At 32.5% G+C, this 23,067-nt stretch overlaps 1 protein-coding gene across 1 annotated transcript; it reads right to left on the bottom strand.

Moving 5' to 3' along the window:
- Positions 1–554: 554 nt before the first annotated feature.
- LOC150037505 (uncharacterized) lies at positions 555–22,858 on the bottom strand. Its single transcript, XM_090312026.1, has 7 exons — positions 22,762–22,858; positions 22,262–22,669; positions 20,958–21,770; positions 20,512–20,765; positions 19,127–19,358; positions 18,962–19,049; positions 555–687 (listed from the first exon to the last, which is right to left on the bottom strand). The coding sequence occupies exons 1-7, from the start codon at positions 22,856–22,858 to the stop codon at positions 555–557; spliced, it is 2,025 nt and encodes a 674-aa protein (XP_090168152.1).
- Between the last annotated feature and the right edge of the window lie 209 nt (positions 22,859–23,067).

Raw genomic sequence — 23,067 nt, 5'->3', positions numbered from 1 at the left:
AGAATGTTAGCATCAATCTCTGAGGACGATATACAGTTATTTGATAAATTATTAATCCTTTACATACGCTTGCGTGGTGTCAACACCTGGGTTAACAAGATGGAACGCATGTACAAGTGATACAAAATCTAAAAAAGGAGAAAAGAAAAGAAGAAAAAGAAAAAAAATAACCTAGTAGGATTTCCAAACCAGTCTAGGAGGCTAGTGAAATTGTAATGCAAAGTAGAGTTAGTGCTAACATTTTATGAAGACAAGTTATTGAGAAATTCCATGAATTTTATAATACTGAAATTAGTTGGTAAAGATAGCTGAGTAGTTAGATAGGTGAGTTTGCTTGCAAATATTATGGGTCATCGAACATTGAGGGGGTGTTTAGTTCACCAACATGAGTTAAGTTGAGTTGGTATAATATATCAACTCAATGTTTGGCCTACCAACTTTCAATGTTGGTGGAGTTGGGTTGGTATATTTTACCAACTCACCCCAACTCACCCATACTCTCTCTTCTTCCAATGTTTTCAATGGCTCCACTTATCGGCCGTTGTTGACGATTATCACTGCCATACTCTGGAAACCAATTCCAGACTCCGACAACCACCTTTGATGACAACTCCGACGATCCACTCTAGGTTTCGACAACCATCTCTGATGGCAACTCTAACGACCAATACTAGACTCTGATAACATCTATAATGAAAATTTCAGTGATTCAACTCCAAAGACCATCTTCGAGTGACCAACTCTGACGACCAATTTCAGTCTCCGATAATCACCTTCGACAAAAAACTCCGATGACCAACTCTATCAAGATCCGACAGCCACCTCCCACTGCAAACTTCGACAAAAATCTCTTTCATTGACCACCTTTGAGCGAGAAACTCCGACGACCAACTCCGAACTTCGGCAACCACCTATGATGAAAAACTCTAGCAACCAACTCCAATACCACCTTCATGCAACCAACTTCAGGCTCCAACGACTACCTTCGACTACAAACTCCAGCATCTTCGATAATCAACTTCGACAACCACCTTTCACTCCGATGACCAACTCCAATACCACCTTCATGTGGCCAACTTCAAGCTCTGACAACCATCTCTGACTCAAACTCTAGCAAAAATCATCTTCAATAATCAACTTCGATAACCACTTCAAACTATTATAAGATTGATGACTGTTAAAGTATGTTATAGGGTTGTTGATCATATCAATAATAGTATTTTATTTACATTAAGTGCAATATTTATATGTAGAAATTTGTAAAATGTATTCTTATTTAATTGAAATCGTATATTAAATGAGTGTTAAGAATATAAGAAAAGTATGTATGTAGTTGAAAAATATATAATATATAACAAAAAAAAATTATAAAATAGAGATTTTTTTCTGTAACATTTTCTAACAAGAATTAGTTAAAATTTGAGAAAATTATAAAATTGAGTACTAGAAAGACTATCAATAAAACCAAATACACTTACTTGTTAAAAATAAATAGGGTAATTAATTTTGGGTTGTTTTCAAATATGTAAAATAAACTAAAATATTTACAAATATAGCAAAATATCATTTTTTTATCAATGATAGATACTAATATACTATTATTATTTATCACTGATAAATACTGTAGACACTAATAGATGTCTATCAGTGTCTATCACTTATAGACTGTGACATTTTTCTATGTTTGAAAATATTTTTAGTAATTTTACTATGTAAAATAATTTCCCATTGATTTTCATATTAAACAAACATCCGTGTATTGTGAGTCTTATTTCATTTTTGTCACTCTATTTCTATATTTTCAAATCTAGTCTTCTACTGTCAATAAATTTTAAAATTAGTTCTTATTGTTAATCTGAAGTTATTTTTCCCATTTAGAGAACGAAATGATATGAATATGTTTCTAAAATTTATAGAGCACACAAAATTTTGTTTTTCGTAAAAATTATCCGTACAAACAAAAACTAATTTGAAAATTTATTGAAAATTCAATAACCAAACTTACACTTTTTGAGTTTACATCAACTAAAATAGTCTCAAAATATAAGACCAAAATAATGTTTTTTTTTAAAAAAAAAAAAAAAAAAAAAAAAATAGGCATCAATGTAGTCAATAAAACCTGAAAAAAGAAAGGGAATATGTTATTTTTTACGTAAAAAGTTTTTACCAGCCAAAACTAACCTCTTTCTCACTTTTTCAAATTTTAAGTGGAAGGTCCCACAATGTGAAAATACCATTTTGTCCATCAATAAGTGGTCATTAGTTACCTTCGATATTAATTCACCTAACTAACCGAACTCAACTTTTCAGACCCATAACTTAAGTTTGAAATCTCAAAGTTTTAGATTTTGTCTTCGCAATATATATATATATATATATATATATATATATATATATGAGGGTCCCAACTTTAGAGATCAATATCTGTTTTAAGGTCCCAACTTTAAACGAACAATTTCTTTCCATTTTTAGGGTCCTAAGGACACCTGATATGTTATTTTCTATCTTTTGTCATTATTGGATAAACCTATTTAAAAGCTACTTTTTCCAGAAAGATTGCAAAATCCAAGCCTATTTAAAAACTAATTTTTTCTAAAAAGTTTGCAATATCCAACTAAAAATTTACTTTTTCCAAAAAGTTTGCAATAACCAACCAAATTCTTACTACTTGGTGTGAGCCAAACTGCACAGTCATGTAACAGTATAATAAAATGGTGTAAGATACCGAGTATGTTTCACAGGAGATCATCACAATTATCGTTTAGCTATTCAAGAATTGCTTCAACTTTGTTTAAGGATTTGAAATCGAGTTGGGAAAACAAATATGGAAAGCTAAAAACAAGTGAGAAAATTCAAAAAGCGTTCTAGGATGTTGATTTCATTAGTTACTTCATTAAGTCATGCATAGGTTTCTATGGAATTTCATGTAAACAATATGTTTAAGTCTAGAAACTTTGTTCCACATTATTTTATCTCAAAAACAATCTTTTTAATGTAACTTATGTAATTACTAATATCTTAAAACCAAATAAGAAAAATAACATTAAGCAACGTCATTAGCAGCTTTCTTTATTAACTTAACTATTTTCATGATAAATTAACAAAGTTTCAATGTTAAAGATCCGGCTAAACATACCATCTCTCAATTATAAATTTAACTTAACATGCATTGATGATCAATAAACAAGAACATAAGCATAATAATATTGAAAACATATCATTCCACAAAATCCATGAAAGTTCTAAACATGGACTTAAATTCATAAATAAAACCATTAACACCTTAAAACTAAAGATTTTAGCCATTCATAGTTCTCAAACACATATTTGCATACAAATTTGGAAGCATACAAGTAAAGGGAGGAAAAGAAGAAGAAACTCTACTGTCGAAGTGTTTTTCGGTCATTGGAATTTGTCAATCTCTCCCTTGTTAGCACTTCGGGATCTCGAACGGCCTCCAAAAACTCTTTCTCACACTCTCTACTCTCTTTTGCAGCAAAAATTCACTTTAGGGATCTAAAATTTTATGGTTGAGGTTGCTGAAAAATCCTATAACGTATAAAGAAATTTTTCCAACACTAAAAATTTCTTTCCTAAAATAAATAGAGCCTCGACGCTCTACCACATCAATGCGATGCTACCATCATGCGCGCAAGGGTACCCCTTCACTTGCTGCATTTTGGCTATATTAGCAAATGATCCTCTCGGATTTTTGGGCTTGGGGTAGCGCCAGCTCAGCGTTGCGGCACTGTCCTGCATTTTTGCAACTTGATTTTTTCACACTTTTTCTTGGAGATTTGATTCGGTTTGGTTCTTTTGAATTCCAACACTTGTTTTATTGATAAATCATTGAAAATACTAACAAATGCATCAAATCTAATAAAAAAATCATTCTAAATAAGAAGTAAAGAATTTTTAGTGCTTTTCGAGGTCCAACCTTAGAGGAATAATTTCTTCCCTTTTTTAGGATCTCAAAAAACACCAGGTATGTTATTTTCTATCTTTTGTCATTGTTGGGTAAGCCAATTTAAAAACTACTTTTTTTCATAAAGTTTGCAATATCCAACTGAAAATTTACTTTTTCCAGAAAGTTTACAATAACTAACCAAATTCTTACTACTTTACCAAAGTTTTACGAGAAAAATTGGAGAGGAGATTCCCAATTACGTTTATTGGAAAGTTTAATTTCTTGGACAAAAAAGTCATGGTATCTGTGATGTATCCTATAAAGCCAACTTTACGAGATATTTTGGTATACCAAGACTTACCAAGATTTCTCGTAAAGTTGACTTCGCCATCCATAAGGGAAAAATCACTGAATACCATGTGTTATCTTTCCCAAGAAATTTATTTATACTTTCAAACCTAACTTGTCAAGATTTCTTGTAAAGTTTTTTTTTTTTCAACCTTAGGGGCAAAATGATAGAATACAAGAAGTTACACTTTCAAACCACGACTTATCAGGATCTATGGTTAGAATTGACTTCTCATAAAGTTGACTTGAAATCACATAATACAAGTTCCCTCATTCACAAGAAATTACAATTTCTTACTTAACCTTGCTAAAATTTCCTGTAAAGTTCATTTGGTCAACCTTATGGAAAATTTCACAGAATTGTAGGCCTTTATTTTTAATTTTTTGGTCAATCTGTTCTCTTAAGTTTTCTCTTCATTCGCAATATACCTCGCGTATTTGTTTGTTAAGGTGACATTTGGCAGGAGGATGAACGAGATTATGGTAATCTTGGGGATTTGGATCTAATATGTGATATTAGGTATGAGGACTTCTTGTTAGAGTTGCATAAGCTAAGTCTTGGTAGAACATATTGGGGTTGATGTCCTAAATCTTGTGGTTTCGTAGTTTGTAAATTTATGTGTACAAACAGTTTATTTATTTAATAAAGTATTATATTATTTACATTTAGTTGCATTAACCAAAGTCCAATAAACTAAGATTCAAGATTATTTAATGTAGGTTAAACATGTATGTGGTGGCATAAAGGTGGATCATGCTTAAGTAATAACCTGAATGGTTCTTAGTAGATGGACAAGGCTAGGTACCTTATCCTGGTGACATTACAAATAGGATGCACTTTGTAATTGTTACAATTATTGCAAAGTTTTACAAATTATCTTATCCTGATGTTCATGTGGAGACATATGAGTGGGAGTATCCTATACAAAGAGTTCGTATAAGACTAGACCACGAAATGATTAGTTTGTCTTTATAATGGCGTTAATTGAAGAGACATACATTTCACTAAGATGACCATAAGTGACTTGAACTTAATCTTGAGTGAATTGTGAACTTCTGTCTATGAGGGAAATCCTTTGATCTTTATGGTTGAGAGGGGCCAAATTCGTTAACTCAATAGGTCTACTATTTTAGGGATTCGTTTGAGTTAGGAGCTGGGAACACAAGTATACAAGATGAAATTCACTCATTCCAGATCATAAGTAAGTAGATAAATTGTTCCCTTAAGGGTTGATTCTAGGTCTTGAACAATGAGGTGCCTCACGATCTCATTGGCCAGAGAGGTGTCTAGTTATAGTTAGACTATGACTATTTGTTCATTATAGGGATCAGTGGTACTTAAGAATTTAGATATAATTACAGAGGTAAAAAGGTAATTTTTACCCAGACATAGTTGTGAGCAATTTTTGAATGGTCAACTTGCTATTGATTGGTTATATCCAATAGACATAGAAATATATCTATAGTACGAAGAGTACAACTGTTGATCTTTAATGGAGTAACCGATACTGAATGAATGTTGATTAATTTAATTAAAGAGTTTAATTAATTAATCTCGAATTATTGGAGCTTCTAATATATAGATCCATAAGGTCCCCTTGTAGCTCAATAAGGGTTTAATGAAAATAAATTAATTTTGGATTAATTTTAATTATTCAAATTAATTAAAGAGAATTAATTGTATGAGATACAATCAATATAATATATTTGGATACATTATAATATAAAGTTTAATGAGAGAGATAAATATTTGAATATGATTCAAATATTAATTATATGGATGAGATTCATATAAAAACTATAGGTTAAAATTAATATGAATATGATTCATATTAAAACTATAGGTTATATGCGAGAATATAAATTATAGGTTATATTATATGAGATATAATATATAGTTTTATTTAATTATATTAATGTAATATAACTAAATTATGAAATAGGAGTTATTTCACATAATGAAAGGAGTTATGAAAATAATTTCGCTCATCTCTCATATATAGGTTTTTCGCAAAGAAGGTAAGAAGCAATTCCATACGTGAAATTCGTGGTTGTAAAAATTCTCTTTGCACATTTTCTTCTTCCTCTATGATATCTCTCAAGAACTCAAAAATCTCTCTCACCAAAAGTAAGAAGGAAAACCCACACCTCTACCTTGATTTCTCACCTTGAGAATAGAAAGGAAGTCTATTGTGGTGGTGTCTAAGAATCATTGTGTTCTTGTCGTGTTCGTAGTTGAAGTGTTCGAGAGGCGGAGAAGAGATCGCGACCACCAGAGTGGAATACGTGAATACTACGTATCTTCAAGGGTATGTTATATCTCTTTTCCTTTACTCTCTAAATTAAGAAAGCATGCTTAGTTCACTATTTGTCCTCCATATTGTTCTTCTCTATTTTTAAATTAGTTAAAAAATGAATTCACTGACACAAACAACCATTCCTTTCCACTACAATAATTTCATTCCTTCAAAATATTCATAGGGAATTCGATAGAATACAACCTACAAGTAAACAACCAACTCAAAAGAATGCTTTCATCCCTTTCCCCGTTTTCGTAAAGAGATTTTATAATTTATTTTCAAATCCTTAAATTTAAGACATGGTTAAAGCTTGCATTTTTTTATTCCTTAAAATTAGTAGCTTTTCATTTTCAATTTGTTAAGAAATGATTCTTGGGTTTTCAACTACAGTCTTACCATAGATCCTCTCCCCCACCCCTACCTTGATTTCTGACCTTGAGAATAGCAAGGAAGTCTATTGTGGTGGTGTCCAAGAATCATTGTGTTCTTGTCGTGTTTGTGGTTAAAGTGTTCCAGAGGGAGAGAAGAGATTGTGACCACCAGAGTGGAATACGTGAAGATTGAGTATCTTCAAAGGTATGTTGTATCTCTTTCCCTTTAGTCTCTAAATTAAAAAAACATTCTTAGTTTACTATTTGTCCTCTGTACTATTATTCTCTGTTTTTAAATCGTTCAAAAACAAATTTACTGACACAAGCAATCATTTGTTTCCACTGTGGGAATTTCGTTCTTGCAAAATATTCACAGGGAATTTGATAGAATACAACCTACGAGTAAACAACCAGCTCAAAAGAATGCTTTCATCCCATTTTCCCGTTTTCGTAAAGAGATTTTATAGTTTATTTTCAAATCATTAAAGTTAAGACATGGTTAAAGCTTGAATTTCTCTGTTTTTGTAAAGAGATTTTAGAATACAACTGACGATCGCGTAGCTAGCAACCATGCGAAGAGCATCGATGCGATCGTGTATGAAATATTGTGCGATTATGTAGCTAACAACCATGTGAAGAGCATCTATGCAATCATGTATGAAAGACTGCGTGATCATTTAGCTTTAACCATGTTAAGAGCATCTATACAATAGTCTATGAAAGACTACGCAATCGCTTAGCTAGCAACCATGCAAATAGCATCTATACAATCGTGTATGAAAGACTGTGCAATCGCGTAGCTAAAAACCATGCAAAGAGTATTTAAAGATTGTGCAATCGTTCAGCAAACAACTATGCGATCTTGTAGCAAACTCTACATGATCGGGTAACATTAGCTATGTGATTGTTTAGCAAATGCTACACGATCGTGTAGCAAAAGCTACCTGATCGAATAGCAAGAGCTACCCAATCGTTTAGTTGTAACTACACGATCCGAAACCTCTGTTTCATCTTCTTGATCGAAACAACGCTCTGCAATTCTTCTTTAAAGCATCCCAGGAACAACACAAGTGATTCAAAATTACAAATTACAGACTCGATTGCAACAATAATGCCAAAAAATGCAGAGCTTTTACAAATAAAATTTGTAAATTAAAGAAAGCTTTAAACAAATTGTTCTATCCTGAAACATCCATCAACAAATTACATCCACAATCATTCATTGCATGAACCAGAATGCAGAATATAAAACCCACCATTATTATAAATCTATTCAATAAAACAAATGGAATTTGGAATAAAAAACCTACAACTTGGCTCTAATACCAATTGAAGGAAATTTACAGAAAAAAAATTCTTTGAGCAAAAGCAAATATCGTCCCAGATTCCATTTCTTATTGAATATAAAGTTTTACAGTAAAACAACAACAAGATATACATTTACTTAAAGTTACAGCATGCTTTAAAATAAATACTTAGGGTTTCAGAAACCCTTACCTTTGAAGAACCTTTTCTTCAAGAACTCCCTTGTACAAGCCACGAACAGAATTCCTTCTCCACACGAATCTCCTTCTTCAAGAACGGACTCCACCACTTGAGAACCCTCTGTATTCTCTTGGGATAAAGTATTCAAGCAAAAGTTGTGGGCTTTGCTTGAATCCTTGGAAGAAGGAAAGAAGATAGAGAGGAGAAGAAGGAAGAGAAGAACCTTTCTTCTCTATTAATTTTTTCAAGAGAGAACTCTTCTCACACAGTGAATTTAGGAAGAAGATGATTAATTCAACTTCTTGAATCTGACGTAAGTTAACTTGAGAGAAAAATGAGGGAAGGGAGTTGTAACTCCTTTTTTTATTAATTTCAATTAAATTAATAAAATAATATATATATATATATATATATATATAATAACTACTTTATTAAATATATACACTATATGTTATATCAAATATAACATATAGCCTATAATTTTATATTGTATGAAACATAACATAAACTATAGATTTTATTTCCTCTCAACCATACATGACATTTAATATAAATCACATTTATATTAAATCCACTTATATGAATCTCATCCATATAAATTATATTTGGATCATATCCAAATTTTTAATTCCTCTCAATATAAATCATATTTATATTAAATTTAATTACATGAATCTCATTCATATAATTAGTATTTGAATCATATTTAAATTCCTCTCATATTACCTTATATTATAATGTATCAAATATATTATATTAATTATATCACGTATATAATCAATTTAATTAATTATATCATATATAATTAATTTCCCTCAATTAATTTGAACACTTCAAATTAATACAAAATTAATTCTCAACTAAATCCCTATTGAGCTCAATCGTACTCGGATAATTAATTAAACTTTTTAATTAAATTACCCAACATCCGTTAACTGTCGGTCACTCCACTAAAGATTGATAACTGCACTCTTCACACTATAGATAAATTTTTGTATCCATTGGATATAACCAATCAACAGTGCAATGACCCTTCACAAATTGCTCGTAAGTATAGTTGGCCAAAATACCGTTGCCCCTATAGTTACATCTAACTCCTTAAATACCACTAATTCCTCTAATGAACAATAAGTCATAGTCCCACTATGACTAATTCCCTCTCGGGCCAAGAGAGGGTGTGGCCACTATGTTCAAGACCCGAAATCGATCCTTAAGGAAGCAATTTATCTACTTGCCCCTGCATCGGGAAATGAGTGAATTTTGTCTTGTGTAGTTGTGTTCCCAGCTCCACAGTCAAACGAATCTCCAAAATGGTAGGCTTGTTGAGTCGGCAATCTAGCCACTCTCACCCATACAAATCAAAGGATCGCCTTCATAAGTAGGAGTTCACAACTCACTTAGGATTCAGGTCATGTCACCTATGGTTATTCTAGTGAAATGTAAGTCTCTATTATTAACGGCGTTATATAAAGAGACTAATAATTTTGTGGTCCGATCTTATACAAACTCTTTGTATAGGATACCCCGCTCACATGCCTCTACATGAATGATCAGGATCAGATCATTTGTAACACTTTACAACATTTGTAACACCTGCAAAGCGGGTCGTATCCGTAGTGTCACGAGAATAAGGTACCCAATCTTACCCATCTACTACATACCGTTTAGGTTATTATTTAAACAAGATCCACTTGTATGTCTCTACATACTTGTTTAAATTACATGAAATAACTTCGGATCTTAGTTTATTGGATTGAGTATATGCTTATAAAATAACACTTATAGGTTTAGGACATCATTCCCAACATTAATAGCTTTGCATTTTCAATTTGTTGAGTTGTGTTTTCAGCTACAATCCCCATCCCCCCCCCCCCCCCCCCCCCCACCGTCTATTGTGGTAGTGTCCATGAATCACTGTGTTTTTGTCGTGTTCCTTTTAAGTTCATTGAGGGACAAAAATAGTATTTTCACATTGTGAGATTCTCTTTTTAAAATATACAAAAATGGAAAAGATGTTAAAAAAAAAAAAAAAAAAAAGGTAGATTTTAAAACCACGATTAATCTTGAAAGGTAAAAAATTTTAGGTAAAAAATAACAATTTTCCAAAAAGAAACATTGTACCAACATAATCAAAAGTTGTAAAAACAATGAAATGTCATTTTCAAGATTAAATGTCAACCACAATGATTATTACTCAAAATATGAAAAGCACTCAAATGCATTGACATTACAATATCCTATTTCTTATGATTATTAAGCCAAATTGTTCGAATAGATCACGTGAGAACATATTCGAAATAATGGGATAGAGATTAATTACATTGTTTATTTGACAAAATTATGACCACAATCCTTTAATGTGAAGGGAAAATACATTAATAATTGAGGAAAGTTACAAAAATAGTATCGGACTAAATTATTCATCTCTTAACTCTGTGATTTTCTTTTTCTTTCGAATTAAATTTTAATTATTTTTAAGAATAGAAATGAGTTATAGTGATTAAAATATTTTCACACCTTATTCATATAATATTAAATTAGTTTAGACTATGTAAAAATCTAAATAAGAAAAAATGTATTGAGACAACACGATAAAAAAAAAATAGTTCGAATGTCAAAATGAGAGTTGAGAACTCTATTGTGAAAAAGAGGTTAGAAGTTCAAGTTACTTGATATGGAGCTATATAACCACATGTTTATGAGAGAATTGACTTACGTTCATTCTAATCGTCTTAGGATTAGGATATAAATTTTTTCTAATCCTAAATAAATTAGTATTAGATCTTATTTGTCCAATCATTAATTGACTTTGGACTTGAGCCAAGTCCATTTTATCTTTGATTTTTTTTTTACTGATCTTTTCGTATTTGACCTATTTCGTAACTCCAAATTCATCCACAACAATCCTCACACCTTTCTCTCTACTTAAGTTAACTAAACGTAGATCCAATTAAATGAAAAATCCAAACATATAAATATTGTTTAGATGGCAATGTTACTGTAGAGTACATTAACTTGCCTCTTAAATTCATTAAAAGTTTTTATTCTTATTAATTGTCCAAAATACTATTAAAAATGGGCAAAAATATATATTATGCTAAATTTATACTTGTTTTAATTCTGGGGGAAATAACACTTTATTTTATTTTATTTGATGTTAAATGTTTACATGGATTAACAAATCCCGGCCCAAGTGGGATAGGGAATTTCCACTTAATATTAAGTCAAGAACAAGAGAAGAAAAAAATTATGAAAGATAATGATAAAATTTTTTTGAAAGATCTTTCAAATCTATATTTAAAAATTAGTAGACTAAAAATTAAACCTATTCTTTAAAACTCGGGACTAAAAAGTAACTTTTTTTTAGAATTTTAATACATAAGCAATAAATTTGATATTTTTAAGGATGTAGATGATGAGATACTAATTAAATACAATAGAAATCTGACATTAATATATGATTTATTGTGTCTAAGTGGAGTAATGAAAAACATATCTTAAAGAGGAAAAATATTTAAGATCATTCATAGTAGGTCAAGTATTAAAAACCAAATGGAGTATAGTTTAATTGGCATTTGATTGTATTAGAAATCATAAGATTTGTGGTTCGAATTCCCCTACCCTAATTATATTAAGAGAGAAAAAAATGTCAAATATTAAAAAATTGAATATGAGAAAATAAGATTTAGACCTAAAATTTTGTATATGCTTAATTAATATTAGTAATATTAACTTCTTAATCTCTTTGGAAGGAAAGAAATAGTAAGGTTTTTTAAGGTAAGTGCTCTTCCTTTGATTTCTTTTGACTTTTGGTGTAACACATTACTTTTTTTTGGTGGTTCATAAGTCATTCTAATTTCTTTTGTAATGGTAGCTTTTAATCATGATTAACCATTAAAAAACTTTCCTTACCTAGATTTTGTGAGAATAGTGTCAACTCCTTGCCTTGCCTTTTGGCGTTATTCCTGGATTCTTTTGTTGAACATATCCTTTTTGTTTTGTACACAAAAAAAAAAACACGTTTTATGTCGATATCAAATCTATCAGCATGTGAGATTACTAAAATTTTAAACTTTATTTACTACAAAGTGATTCTCTAAAAAAAGTCTACTATAGGTATATATTTAAAGTTAAATTAAAGTTTAGTCTTTGAACTTTTCAAGCGTATAACTATTTGGTCCTTGAATTATAAAAAATGTCTAATAGCTTTTTGAACTTTTAATTTTATTTGTTAGTAGTTCCTAGATTTCAAAAAATGTTATGATAAATATCATTAAGACATCGTTTGGTAATTATTCAGTTTTTTTTTTAAAAAAAAAATAAAACATATAGACATTATTTCCACCTCCAATTTTTTTCCTTAATTATCTACTTTTTATCAATGGTTTAAAAATCTAAGCCAAAATTTGAAAACTAAAAAAAATAGTTTTTAAAAAGTTGTTCTTGTTCTTGAAATTTAACGATTGTACGCAATAAAGATATAAATCGTGGTAAGAAATGTGGAGGAAATAGACTTAATTTTTAAAATCCAATAACATAAAACGAAATAATTACTAAATGGGACATAAACTTTCAATTTTTGCACAATAGAGATTTATCTAAATTTCAAATTTGTCTTATAGGTTCTTGAACTATTCAATTTTTTTTTTAAGAAAATCCACGAATGTACTTGTCGGACCCAACATTCCAAGTTCAGTGATTTATTAGACATAAATTTTAATTATATATACACTAAATCATTTAATTTTTAAAAAAAAAATCTAAAATATCAAATATACATATCATTGAAAATTTAAAAATTTATTAGAAATTTTTTAAAAATTGAATAATGTATTATAAAAAAGAATTTCTTTTTTTTTAGTACAATCAAGAATAGAAATATTCAAACCATAAATCTTGTGATTATCAATACATTCGAACGTTAATTGAGTTATATTCGATTTGATAACTTATTAATAATACATCATTTTTAACAAAATTGTTGCTTTAATTTTTCCTTTAAATTATTTGAAAGGGACGTCAAAAAGGTAACGTTGACGGGGGTAATTATGTTTAAGAATCGCAGAACAGTAGTAAACAAATCCTACTATTTTGTTTTGGTCAAAAGGGTAATAATAAACTATTCTCACTTTCTTTCTTTTACCCGTTTCCTTTAAGTGGCTGTGGACAGGACATGACCGAGACACACCAACCTTTTTTGTTCCTACATTTACAAATATTAACTTAATAAATAAATAACAGTTAAATAACTCAACTCTTTTTTTTAAAAAAAAAAAAAAATGAATCTCATTAAATAACAATTAATTAACTACAAACCAACTCCTTCATTAACAAGGGATGATACCCAACTCGAGAAACAATACTCCCACAAAGCCTCAATTAATTAACCCCGATGTTTTGATATGTTTCCAAGAGTGCTTGTTTTATGATAAATAGTCAAAATGATCTATAGTATATGAATAAGGTTGGGTACCTTATTTTGGTAACACTATTGGATGCGGTCTGCTATGTAGTTGTTACAAAGAGTTGTAAAGTGCTACAAACGAAATGATCCTAATTCGTTCATGTTGGGACATGAGGAGTGGGGGTGTTCTTGTGTAAAAGGGTTTGTATAAGATCGGACCACGATATTAGTTACTCTTACTTTATAACGTTGTTTACTGTTTAAGACTAACTATTTCAAAGTGATGACCTAGGTAACTTGATCTTAATCCTGAGCTAACTATGAACTCCTGTTTATTTGAAATTATCCTTAGATTTGCATAGGTGAGGGTTGGCTCAACAGCGCCGGCTCACTAACATCCCATTTCAGGGGTAAGACTAGATAGATAGCTGGGGACATAGGGTGCAAGACGGAATCCACTCCTACCCACTTTTAGGGATAGTAGAGAGGTTGTTCCCTTAAGTGCTGGTTATGGGTCTTGAACAAGGAGCCCCGCCCTCTCACTGGCCCTAGAGGGACTCGGTTTTGTTGATTGGATCACAAAATAATTGTTCATTAGGGGATCAGTGGAGACTTAAGGAACAAGAGGTAATTTCGGGGGGAAAACAGAGATTTGACCCAGCCGTTATTACGAACAACCTGTGAAGGATTGACTTACTAATCACGATTATATCGAGTGAGCATAATATATCTACAGTGAGCGGAGTTCAACTATGAGATTTAGTGGAGTGACTCATTAGTTAACGAATAAGAGTTAGATCGATCTAATGAGTTTAGTCGAATAATCTCGAATCGTTGGAGCCCATGATTTGTAGGTCCACGAGGTCCCCTTACTAGCTCGAAAATGGATTAGCTCGAGTAGCGTGATAAGTTAATTTAAAACGTTCAAATTAGAATCAAACGAAATTAGAGAATATATATTTAAATCTTTAAATATGATTTAAATATATAAAGATGGAATTGTGTAAAATTAATTTAATATTGGATATCAAATTAATTAGAATTATTTAATTTGTTTAAATAATTATTTATTAATATTATTAGAAAATTAATTTATAAAATTAATAAATTTTTATTTTTAAATCAAATGTGATTTTTAAATCAAAATATGGATTTTGAAAATAGAAAATACACAAATGGAAAAATTGGATTTTTCCATCTCCATCTTTAAGTAGCTCACAAACAACCCATTATCTTCAAGCATTAATTAGCCCAAGTATGAGCTGCATCTCATGCAGCAAATCTCTTTGCATGATAGTCTGCAATATATTGAAAAGATTGGAGTGATATTGAAGTAATACAACCAATAGAATTTTAGCTAAAAATTCGGTAGAAGAAGGTGTTCTTCTTTGGGTAGTTGCTGTGAACATTCTCCAAGTTCCTTTTGATTCTAGCTTATTTTGAGTCCCACAACTCAATCTAGAGCACCAAGAGAATAGTAGGGAAGATCCTGTGGTGGTCTGCACAAAGATTTGGAGGAATTAGCAGTTGGAAATCAAGATTTCAAAGGTATGTCTTGAAACCCATTAAATTCTGATTGAGCATGCTTTTAATTCTGCCAAAATTAATCAATTAGAGTGTTTGTCAACCCTTGTCGCTTCCGCTACGTGCTGGTACCATTCCAACATCATCAACATACAATAAAAGATAGATAGAACCATCATGTTGTCTATGTTTAAAGTAAACACAATTATCTAGTTTACTTCTCACAAAGCCATAAGACAAGATGAATGAATCAAATTTGGCGAACCATCATGTAGGGGCCTTTTTTAACCCATACAAAGACTTCTTTAGAAGACATATCGTGTTTTCTGATGAATCTTTAATGAATATTGTTGATTGTTACATATACATAATTTCGGATGATGTATTGGCTGGGTGGATGAGATGGTCAACACCTTGCTGAGTTTATAGATTCATTTGCAGCCTATAAGTTTATGATGTATTGGCTTATCAACTAGCTGCCAAATGTTATTTTATATTGGAGAATTCATTTCCTCTTGCATAGCTTTAGCCTATTTATCTTATCTTTTTCTCTCATAGCTTCTACATAGGTAAGAGTTTCACGATCTACGTCTTTTTCTCTAACAACAAGAGCATAATGCACAATTTTTGCTTAAGAGTAACAAGCAGGGCCCTGATTTCTTTTCTTTTCTTTATCCCTTTCCAATCTGTAATTTTAGAGACTTTTCGAATTGAGAGGAAGAGGATTCAGTTGTCTCATGATAACTTGTAGAAATACAAGTTATTGTATCTCTTTCTTTAGAATAACTAGGAAAATTTAGAGGAAAATTCGTTAAGTTGATATGAAATTCATAACAAATAATCCTACTTTGTGTTCATGTGTTATAGGACTCATGATCTTGAAAATTATAAAATTGGTCATTATTGAACGTAGGATTTGAATGAAATGAAGAAAAATGGCCAAGGAAGTAAAAGTCGCAGCCTTGAACGTACAAAAGAGATCAACTCAGTGCCCAATTTTGCAATGCAGAAAACCACTCGATGAGATGAAATATGAAGAGAGAAAATGACAGATGCGAAAGTGATGGACATCACATCAAGATGCAAGTTGCTATTTGATTTGAGACATTCGCAGCTATACGAAAGCGATGGACATCACATCAAGATGCAAGTTGGTATTTGATTTGAGACATTCGTAGCAGAGCAAATGAATTTGTGACGCGAGTAGTCGACACAGCAAGACATGGAATTAAATGCAAGGTGTCGGTGTATCATTAAAGAGAGGCAAAGAACCTTCTTTTGACGCCTATAAATAGCTCATTAAAGATTTGTCTAAGTGTGAATGCAAAGATAGATAGAAGTCCAAGAAAATGGTCGAAGCTCTGTTCATTCTCCACCTAAAACCCACCATTGCCACCACCATTTTAAACTTTTCTTTGGAGATTTCTGAGTGAGAGCTTAGTTTTCTTCTCTAAAAAAGGAGAAGAGAGACCACCACCATCGTTGCAACCAAATTGAAGCGGCCACTATTTGAGCTAAAGGGAACAAGAAATTGTGATCTGTGGCTCGACACTTCCATTTCTTATTTTTCATTACATTTTCCTTAGCATCTTCATTTTATATTAAGTTGTAGAGATGGAAAACTCTTTATTCTTAATATGAATACAATTTCTTCCATATTCTATCCATCCATATCTCTTTTTGTAAGCATGAGCAACTAAATTCTTCATGGGTTGAGGAAGATAAACTAGCATTTTTTACTAAGTTGTGCATAAGAAGACGCTTATCTTGTTTAATACATTTATAGTGAGTTGCTGAGATCAAAATCGAGAGATTGGTCTAGGTAGAAACAATCAATTGCTTGAGAGAGTATATGATTGTGGAACTCGTTAAATAAGGAGAGGAATAGCTTTAGAGATAAGGTTAACTTGTTGCAATCAAAACTCATCACATGCATACTAGGGATAAGACATTGTGGCTAAAAACACTGAGAGCTGAAGTTCATTACTTTATAAGTTTATAGCATGAACGCATGAGTTATACACTGCTTAGAAAAATGTTAATGGACCTTTCTCACACCATGTCTAGTTATTGATATTTTCTCCATTTACAGCACACGCTGCTTCTTATAGTGATTGTAATTGTCATCATACATTCACCATCATTCGATGCATCACCATTCACACACTCGTCATCATCCGCTCCACCATACTTGTAAGTGATTCATTAGTTAGGAAACGACATTTCCATCGCATAATTGAAAACAACCCACTATGTTAAGATCAAACAATCATTTCATCACACTATAATCATATGTCCCTGAGTTCGACATTGAACCTCACCAAAGCTACTTTGTTTAGACTTGCACTTGGGTCTAAATTGGAAAAAATTGCATTTAAAGTAAACTGTTCATCTCATTTAGGATTCAAAGCACGATATAAGGCTATCATTTATCACATCATTTAAGATCAAAACATCTCAAGGAAGTGTCTCCACCTGAGAGGAAAAATCAGTAAATGAGTTATTTGTTATGGTGTTAGAGGAAGAAATGTTATCAGTGAGTGTTAATTCTGATAAAGGTTGCTGGTATGAATCATCACCATTAGTTTGGTCAGAATTTTTCCATCTCATATTGATTTCATCAAATGTGACTATTCACAATACACTCTTCATTCCCCTTTTCTATACACCATATAATCTATATCCTTTTACTCTTTGTGGATAATAAAGAAAAATGCATTTCTTTGCTCCATGGTCAAGCTTTCTCTCTCTTATGTATGCATAAGCAATTTCGGCAAAGACTCTTATGTATGAAGGACATCTATAGATAAGATATGATGTTGTCATCAAGGCTTCACCCGATATCATTATTGGAAGGTTTGAGTTGGATAGAAAATATGGAACCTTTTCAAGAAGAGTTATGTTCCTTCTTTCTACCAAGCCATTTTGTTGAGGAGTCCCTCTCAATGTCAAATGTCTTTGAATGCCTTCCTTCTCACAAAATGTCTTGAATTCATTACTTAAGAACTCCAAGCCATTGTCTATTCTTAGAGTTTTAAGCTTTCTTTCATTTTGTTTTTCAACTAATGCTTTTCGCTCAACAACATTCATGTAGGTCTCATCTTTTGTTTTCAGCAAGCTTGTCCACACTCTTCTTGACTAATCATCAGCCAACGAGAGGAAATATCTACATCCTCCTATAGTAGGTATTTTCTCAGGTCCCAGAGAACAGCAAGGACATAATGAAGAATCCCCTTGAAGACATGCTTCCCTTTTTGAAATAAAACACTTGTTGTTTTGCCATATATGCAATGTTCACACACATCAAGAGTTACAAGTGAAGATGCCCAAGAGTGCTTGTTGACTGAGATGTTTCAAACATAACTCGCTTACATGACCAAGTCTTTGATGCCATATATATATTTTTTTTAATCTTATTACTCTTTTACAAAAGCAATTGATGATATTCCAACCAATGTGCTGCCTTCCATGAAATATAAGCCATTTTTCAGTTTACTTTCCACTTATTATGACTCCCTTCACAACCTTTATAGTACCATTTTCAATTTTGCTAGAGTAGCCAGACTTATCAAACACTTCAAGGGAAAGAAGATTTCCAATTCCCTCACTGAATCAAACATACCTCACTGAATCAAGTTCTCTAAATTGATTATCAAACATCTTGACAAGGGTGGTTCCAATTCCCTTGATACTACACTCTCGATAATTTCCTAGAAGGAATTTCCCACCATCAATTTGTTCAAAGTCCTAAACCTGTGCCTATTTAGAGTCATATGAAATGAATAACCTGAATCTAAAATCCATTCAGTACCAAAATCTCCATCAGACACATTTAGAACTTCAACAGTTTCAAAATTCTCAGTTACATTAGCATTGTGAGTTTTATCTTCTCTTTTTGGTTCATTTCTCCTCTTATTTTTCAATTCAAAATAGTTGCGTCTAATATGTCCTTCCTCATGATAGTAAAAGCACTTCTTAACTCTACCTTGAGATTCAGATCTCCCATTACTACTGTTTTTCTAATTTATCAATTTTGCCCCTAATCATAAGAGCCTCACTCTCTTTTCCTTTACCTTCTTTCAATTCAAGATCTCTAGATCTAACTGCACTCAAGACTATATTTGTAGTTAAGCTATCTCTTTTATGTTTTACAGCCATTTTAATCTCATTGAATGACTCAGTGAGAGAATTTCGCAGAATAATAGCCTTGTTTTCTTCTAATATGGTTTTACTGTTAGAAAAAAAAACGTGGAGGACAAATATGAAAAATGAGAGATATCTTTTCCATTCAACTAAGTATGCCTTTATATAGGCCTACAAACATAACCATAGGAATGCCAATGGTTTAAAGCTATAAATGTCATCAAATGCTCATAACTCCTAAAACTCAAAAATCACTATTGGTTACAAAAAACTAAAAGTCACAAAACCCAAAAGTCACACTAAATGCCACAAATAAAGTTTAATAATGACAAACTTTTCAACACCCCCCCTTAAACTTGATTTGTTACACTAAGTAAACTCCTCATTTTGATAAAAGTCTCCAACTTGAGGGGCTTTATAAAAATGTTTGCCGCTTGGTTTTGTGATTTGATATATTTGAGTTCCACTTCTTTCTTCGTATGCAATCTCGAATGTAGTAAAATCGGGTATCAATGTACTTGCTCCTCCCATGAAATACCGGATTTTTGGCTAAGGCAATGGCCGATTTGTTGTCAACAAAAATCGCCATTGGATCTTCCATTTGAAACTTCAACTCCTTCACTAAGTTTCTTAGCCAAATTCCATGACATACACATGAAGTTGCTGCGATGTACTATGCCTCGCATGTTGATAATGTGACTATGAGTTGCTTTTTTGTCATCCATGTAAACGTCGTTTCACCAATAAAAAACACAAATCCCGTAGTGCTCGTTCGATCATCCAAATCACTACTCCAATCACTATCATAATAATCAACAATATATCAAAATTGCTAGAAGAGACATAGGAAAGACCATACACAATCGTCCCTTTGACGTAACGAAGTATTCTTTTTGCCATTTTGCAATGTGTTACTGTCGGTTCCTCCATAAATCGACTAATAATTCCAACCGAATAAAGAATATCCGGTCTTATACATGTCAAGTATCTCAAACTTCCAACCAAGCTTTTAAAATATGTAGAATTTACCTTCTCTCCTCCATCTTGCTTGGTGATTTTAACTCCACATTCCATCGGTGTTCCAACTAGATTAACATCATTCATATTGAACTTCTTGAGCACTTCTTTAGCATAGCCCTTTTGGGATATAAAAATCCCATCTTCACCTTGTTTGACCTCGATCCTAAGATAGTAACTCATGAGACCAATGTCCGTCATTTCAAACTCCTTTGCCATCTCTCTTTTGAACTCATCAAACATGCTAGGATTGTTTTCGGTAAATACTAAATCATCAACATATAAACAAATGATTAGTATGCTTTCACCTTGCATTTTGATGTAGAGGGCATGCTCATAAGGACACTTCATATACTTCTTCTCTTGAAAGTACTTGTCAATCTTCGAATTCCATGCTTTTGGTGCTTGCTTTAAACCATAAAGTGCCTTCTTCAATCGAAGCACTTTATCTTATTCACCCTTGACTTCATAACCCAATGGTTGTTCCACATAGACCTCTTCCTCAAGAATTCCGTTCAAGAATGCTGATTGGATATCCATTTGATGTATCTTCCAATGATTATGGGTTACCAAAGCAATAATCAAGCGAATAGTTTCAAGGCGAACAACAGGGGCAAATACCTCATCATAGTCGATGCCATGTCGTTGGCTATACCCTTTCACCACTAGTCTCGCCTTGTGCCTCTCAACATCGCCATTGACTTTTCTCTTTGTCTTGTATACCCACTTCACTTCGATCGGTTTGTGCCCTTTTGGAAGCTTGGTCAACTCCCATGTGTCATTTTTCTCTATCACTCGAATTTCTTCATCCATTGCATCCTTCCATTTCTTGCTTGCAATGGCTTCTTGGAAACTAATAGGCTCGCAATCACTAAAAAGACAATAGAGAATTATGTCATTTTGATTTTCATTTACCTCATTAAGTTCCCAAAGACTTCGAGTTCCTCTTGGGCCAATTTCATTCTCCGAATCACTAGATGAACCTTCAGATGATGATCGATCGGTCGAATGAGGTGGCACTGGAATGGGCAAACCTTCACCCATTTCATCCCTAGTCGGCTCATTTTCATCGTCTTCTTCAAAATATGGAAGGAAATCATACTCCTCCTCTTGTATATTCCAATCCCAAGAGGCTTCCTCATCAAAAACAACATCACGACTAATCGTTACCTTCCCATTCAAAGGATTGTAAAGACGATAACCCTTTGAACTTGCATCATAGCCGATGAAGATGAGTTTCTCGCTTCGATCATCGAGCTTGGTCCTTTTTTCTTCCGACACATGAGCATATGCAATACTCCCAAACACTTTGAAGTGACCAATCCTGGGCTTTCTTCCGTTCCATGCTTCTTAAGGCATCTTGTCAAGCACACTTTTGGTTGGTGCTCGATTTGTTAAATAAACCGCACAAGCTACGGCCTCCGCCCAAAATTCCCTCGGTATCTTCTTTGTCTTTAGCATGCTTCTGCCATGTTCAAGATTGTCCAATTCTTCATCTCCACCACGCCATTTTGTTGCGGTGTCCTTGGGACTGTTAACAGACGTCAAATGCCTTTTTCATCACAAAATTGTTTGAACTCATTTGATGTGAATTCACCACCTTGATCGGTTCTCATGGCCTTGATTGTAAGGTTGCTTTCATTCTCCACATGTGCCTTAAATCTCTTGAAGATTTCAAATACTTCTGATTTTTCCTTAAAAAAGTACACCCATGTTTTTCTAGAAAAATCATCAATAAAGAGAAGAAAATATTTACTTTTACCATGAGACTCTGGTTTGATCATTCCACACACATCGGCATGGATGAGTTCTAAAGGCTTCTTTGCTATTTTCATAGACTCCTTCGGAAAACTACTTCGATGATGTTTGCCAAGCAAACACCCTTCACACACTTGGTTTGACTTGTGAATGCGTGGTAAACCTCGCATCATCTTCTTCTTCGACAAATCTTCTAGACTTCCAAAATTGAGGTGCCTGAACCGTAGATGCCATAGCCAAGAGAGATCTTCATAATACGCCTTCAAGCATTTTGGAACATCATTACATATATTCAAAGAAAATATTTGGTTTTTGGTCATGGAGACTTTAGCAATAAGTCTCTCATGATTATCCCTCAAATACAAACAATTGTTTTTCATTTGAACTTCAAAACCTTTCTCTAACAATTGTCCTACACTCAATATATTATTTTTTACATTGGGAATGTAATAAACATTTGTGATATATTGATTTTCTCCATTTTTAACCGAATGATAATTTTACCTATTCCTTTGATGGTGGCCAAAGAATTGTCTTCAAAGGCAATATTACCTTTCTCCATCTCGTTCAACTCCACAAACATCTCGCGTTTTCCACACATGTGATTCGAGGCTCCTGTGTCAAGATACCACATACAATCTTGACTCTCTTCTTCTCCCTTTGAAACCATAAATAAGGTTCCATTCTCCTCTGCATAATTGGATTGCCCTTGATGGGCCTTTGATGCGCTAGCGGTTGATCGTTCCTGATGCTTTCGATCAATCGACTCTGTTTTAGATGAGTAACACTCATTCGCGTAATGTCCATATT

The sequence above is a fragment of the Benincasa hispida genome, chromosome 3, assembly GCF_027475165.1.
Source record: "Benincasa hispida cultivar pf3 chromosome 3, pf3_genome.v1.1, whole genome shotgun sequence".
Taxonomy (NCBI): Eukaryota; Viridiplantae; Streptophyta; class Magnoliopsida; order Cucurbitales; family Cucurbitaceae; genus Benincasa; species Benincasa hispida.
This window is presented reverse-complemented; position numbering and strand designations above follow the sequence as displayed.

Excerpts from the sequence above, each read along its gene's own strand:
- LOC150037505 (XM_090312026.1), bottom strand. The coding sequence starts at position 22,858 with ATGTGTGGAAAACGCGAGATGTTTGTGGAGTTGAACGAGATGGAGAAA. Across the intron at positions 19,359-20,511 it reads AGCAAGATGGAGGAGAGAAG|AAAAACAGTAGTAATGGGAG; the intron begins GTAAATTCTACA and ends TTGATAAATTAG. Across the intron at positions 688-18,961 it reads AGAGAACTTGATTCAGTGAG|ATGTTATCAGAGTCTAGTAT; the intron begins GTATGTTTGATT and ends TTTTCATTATAG.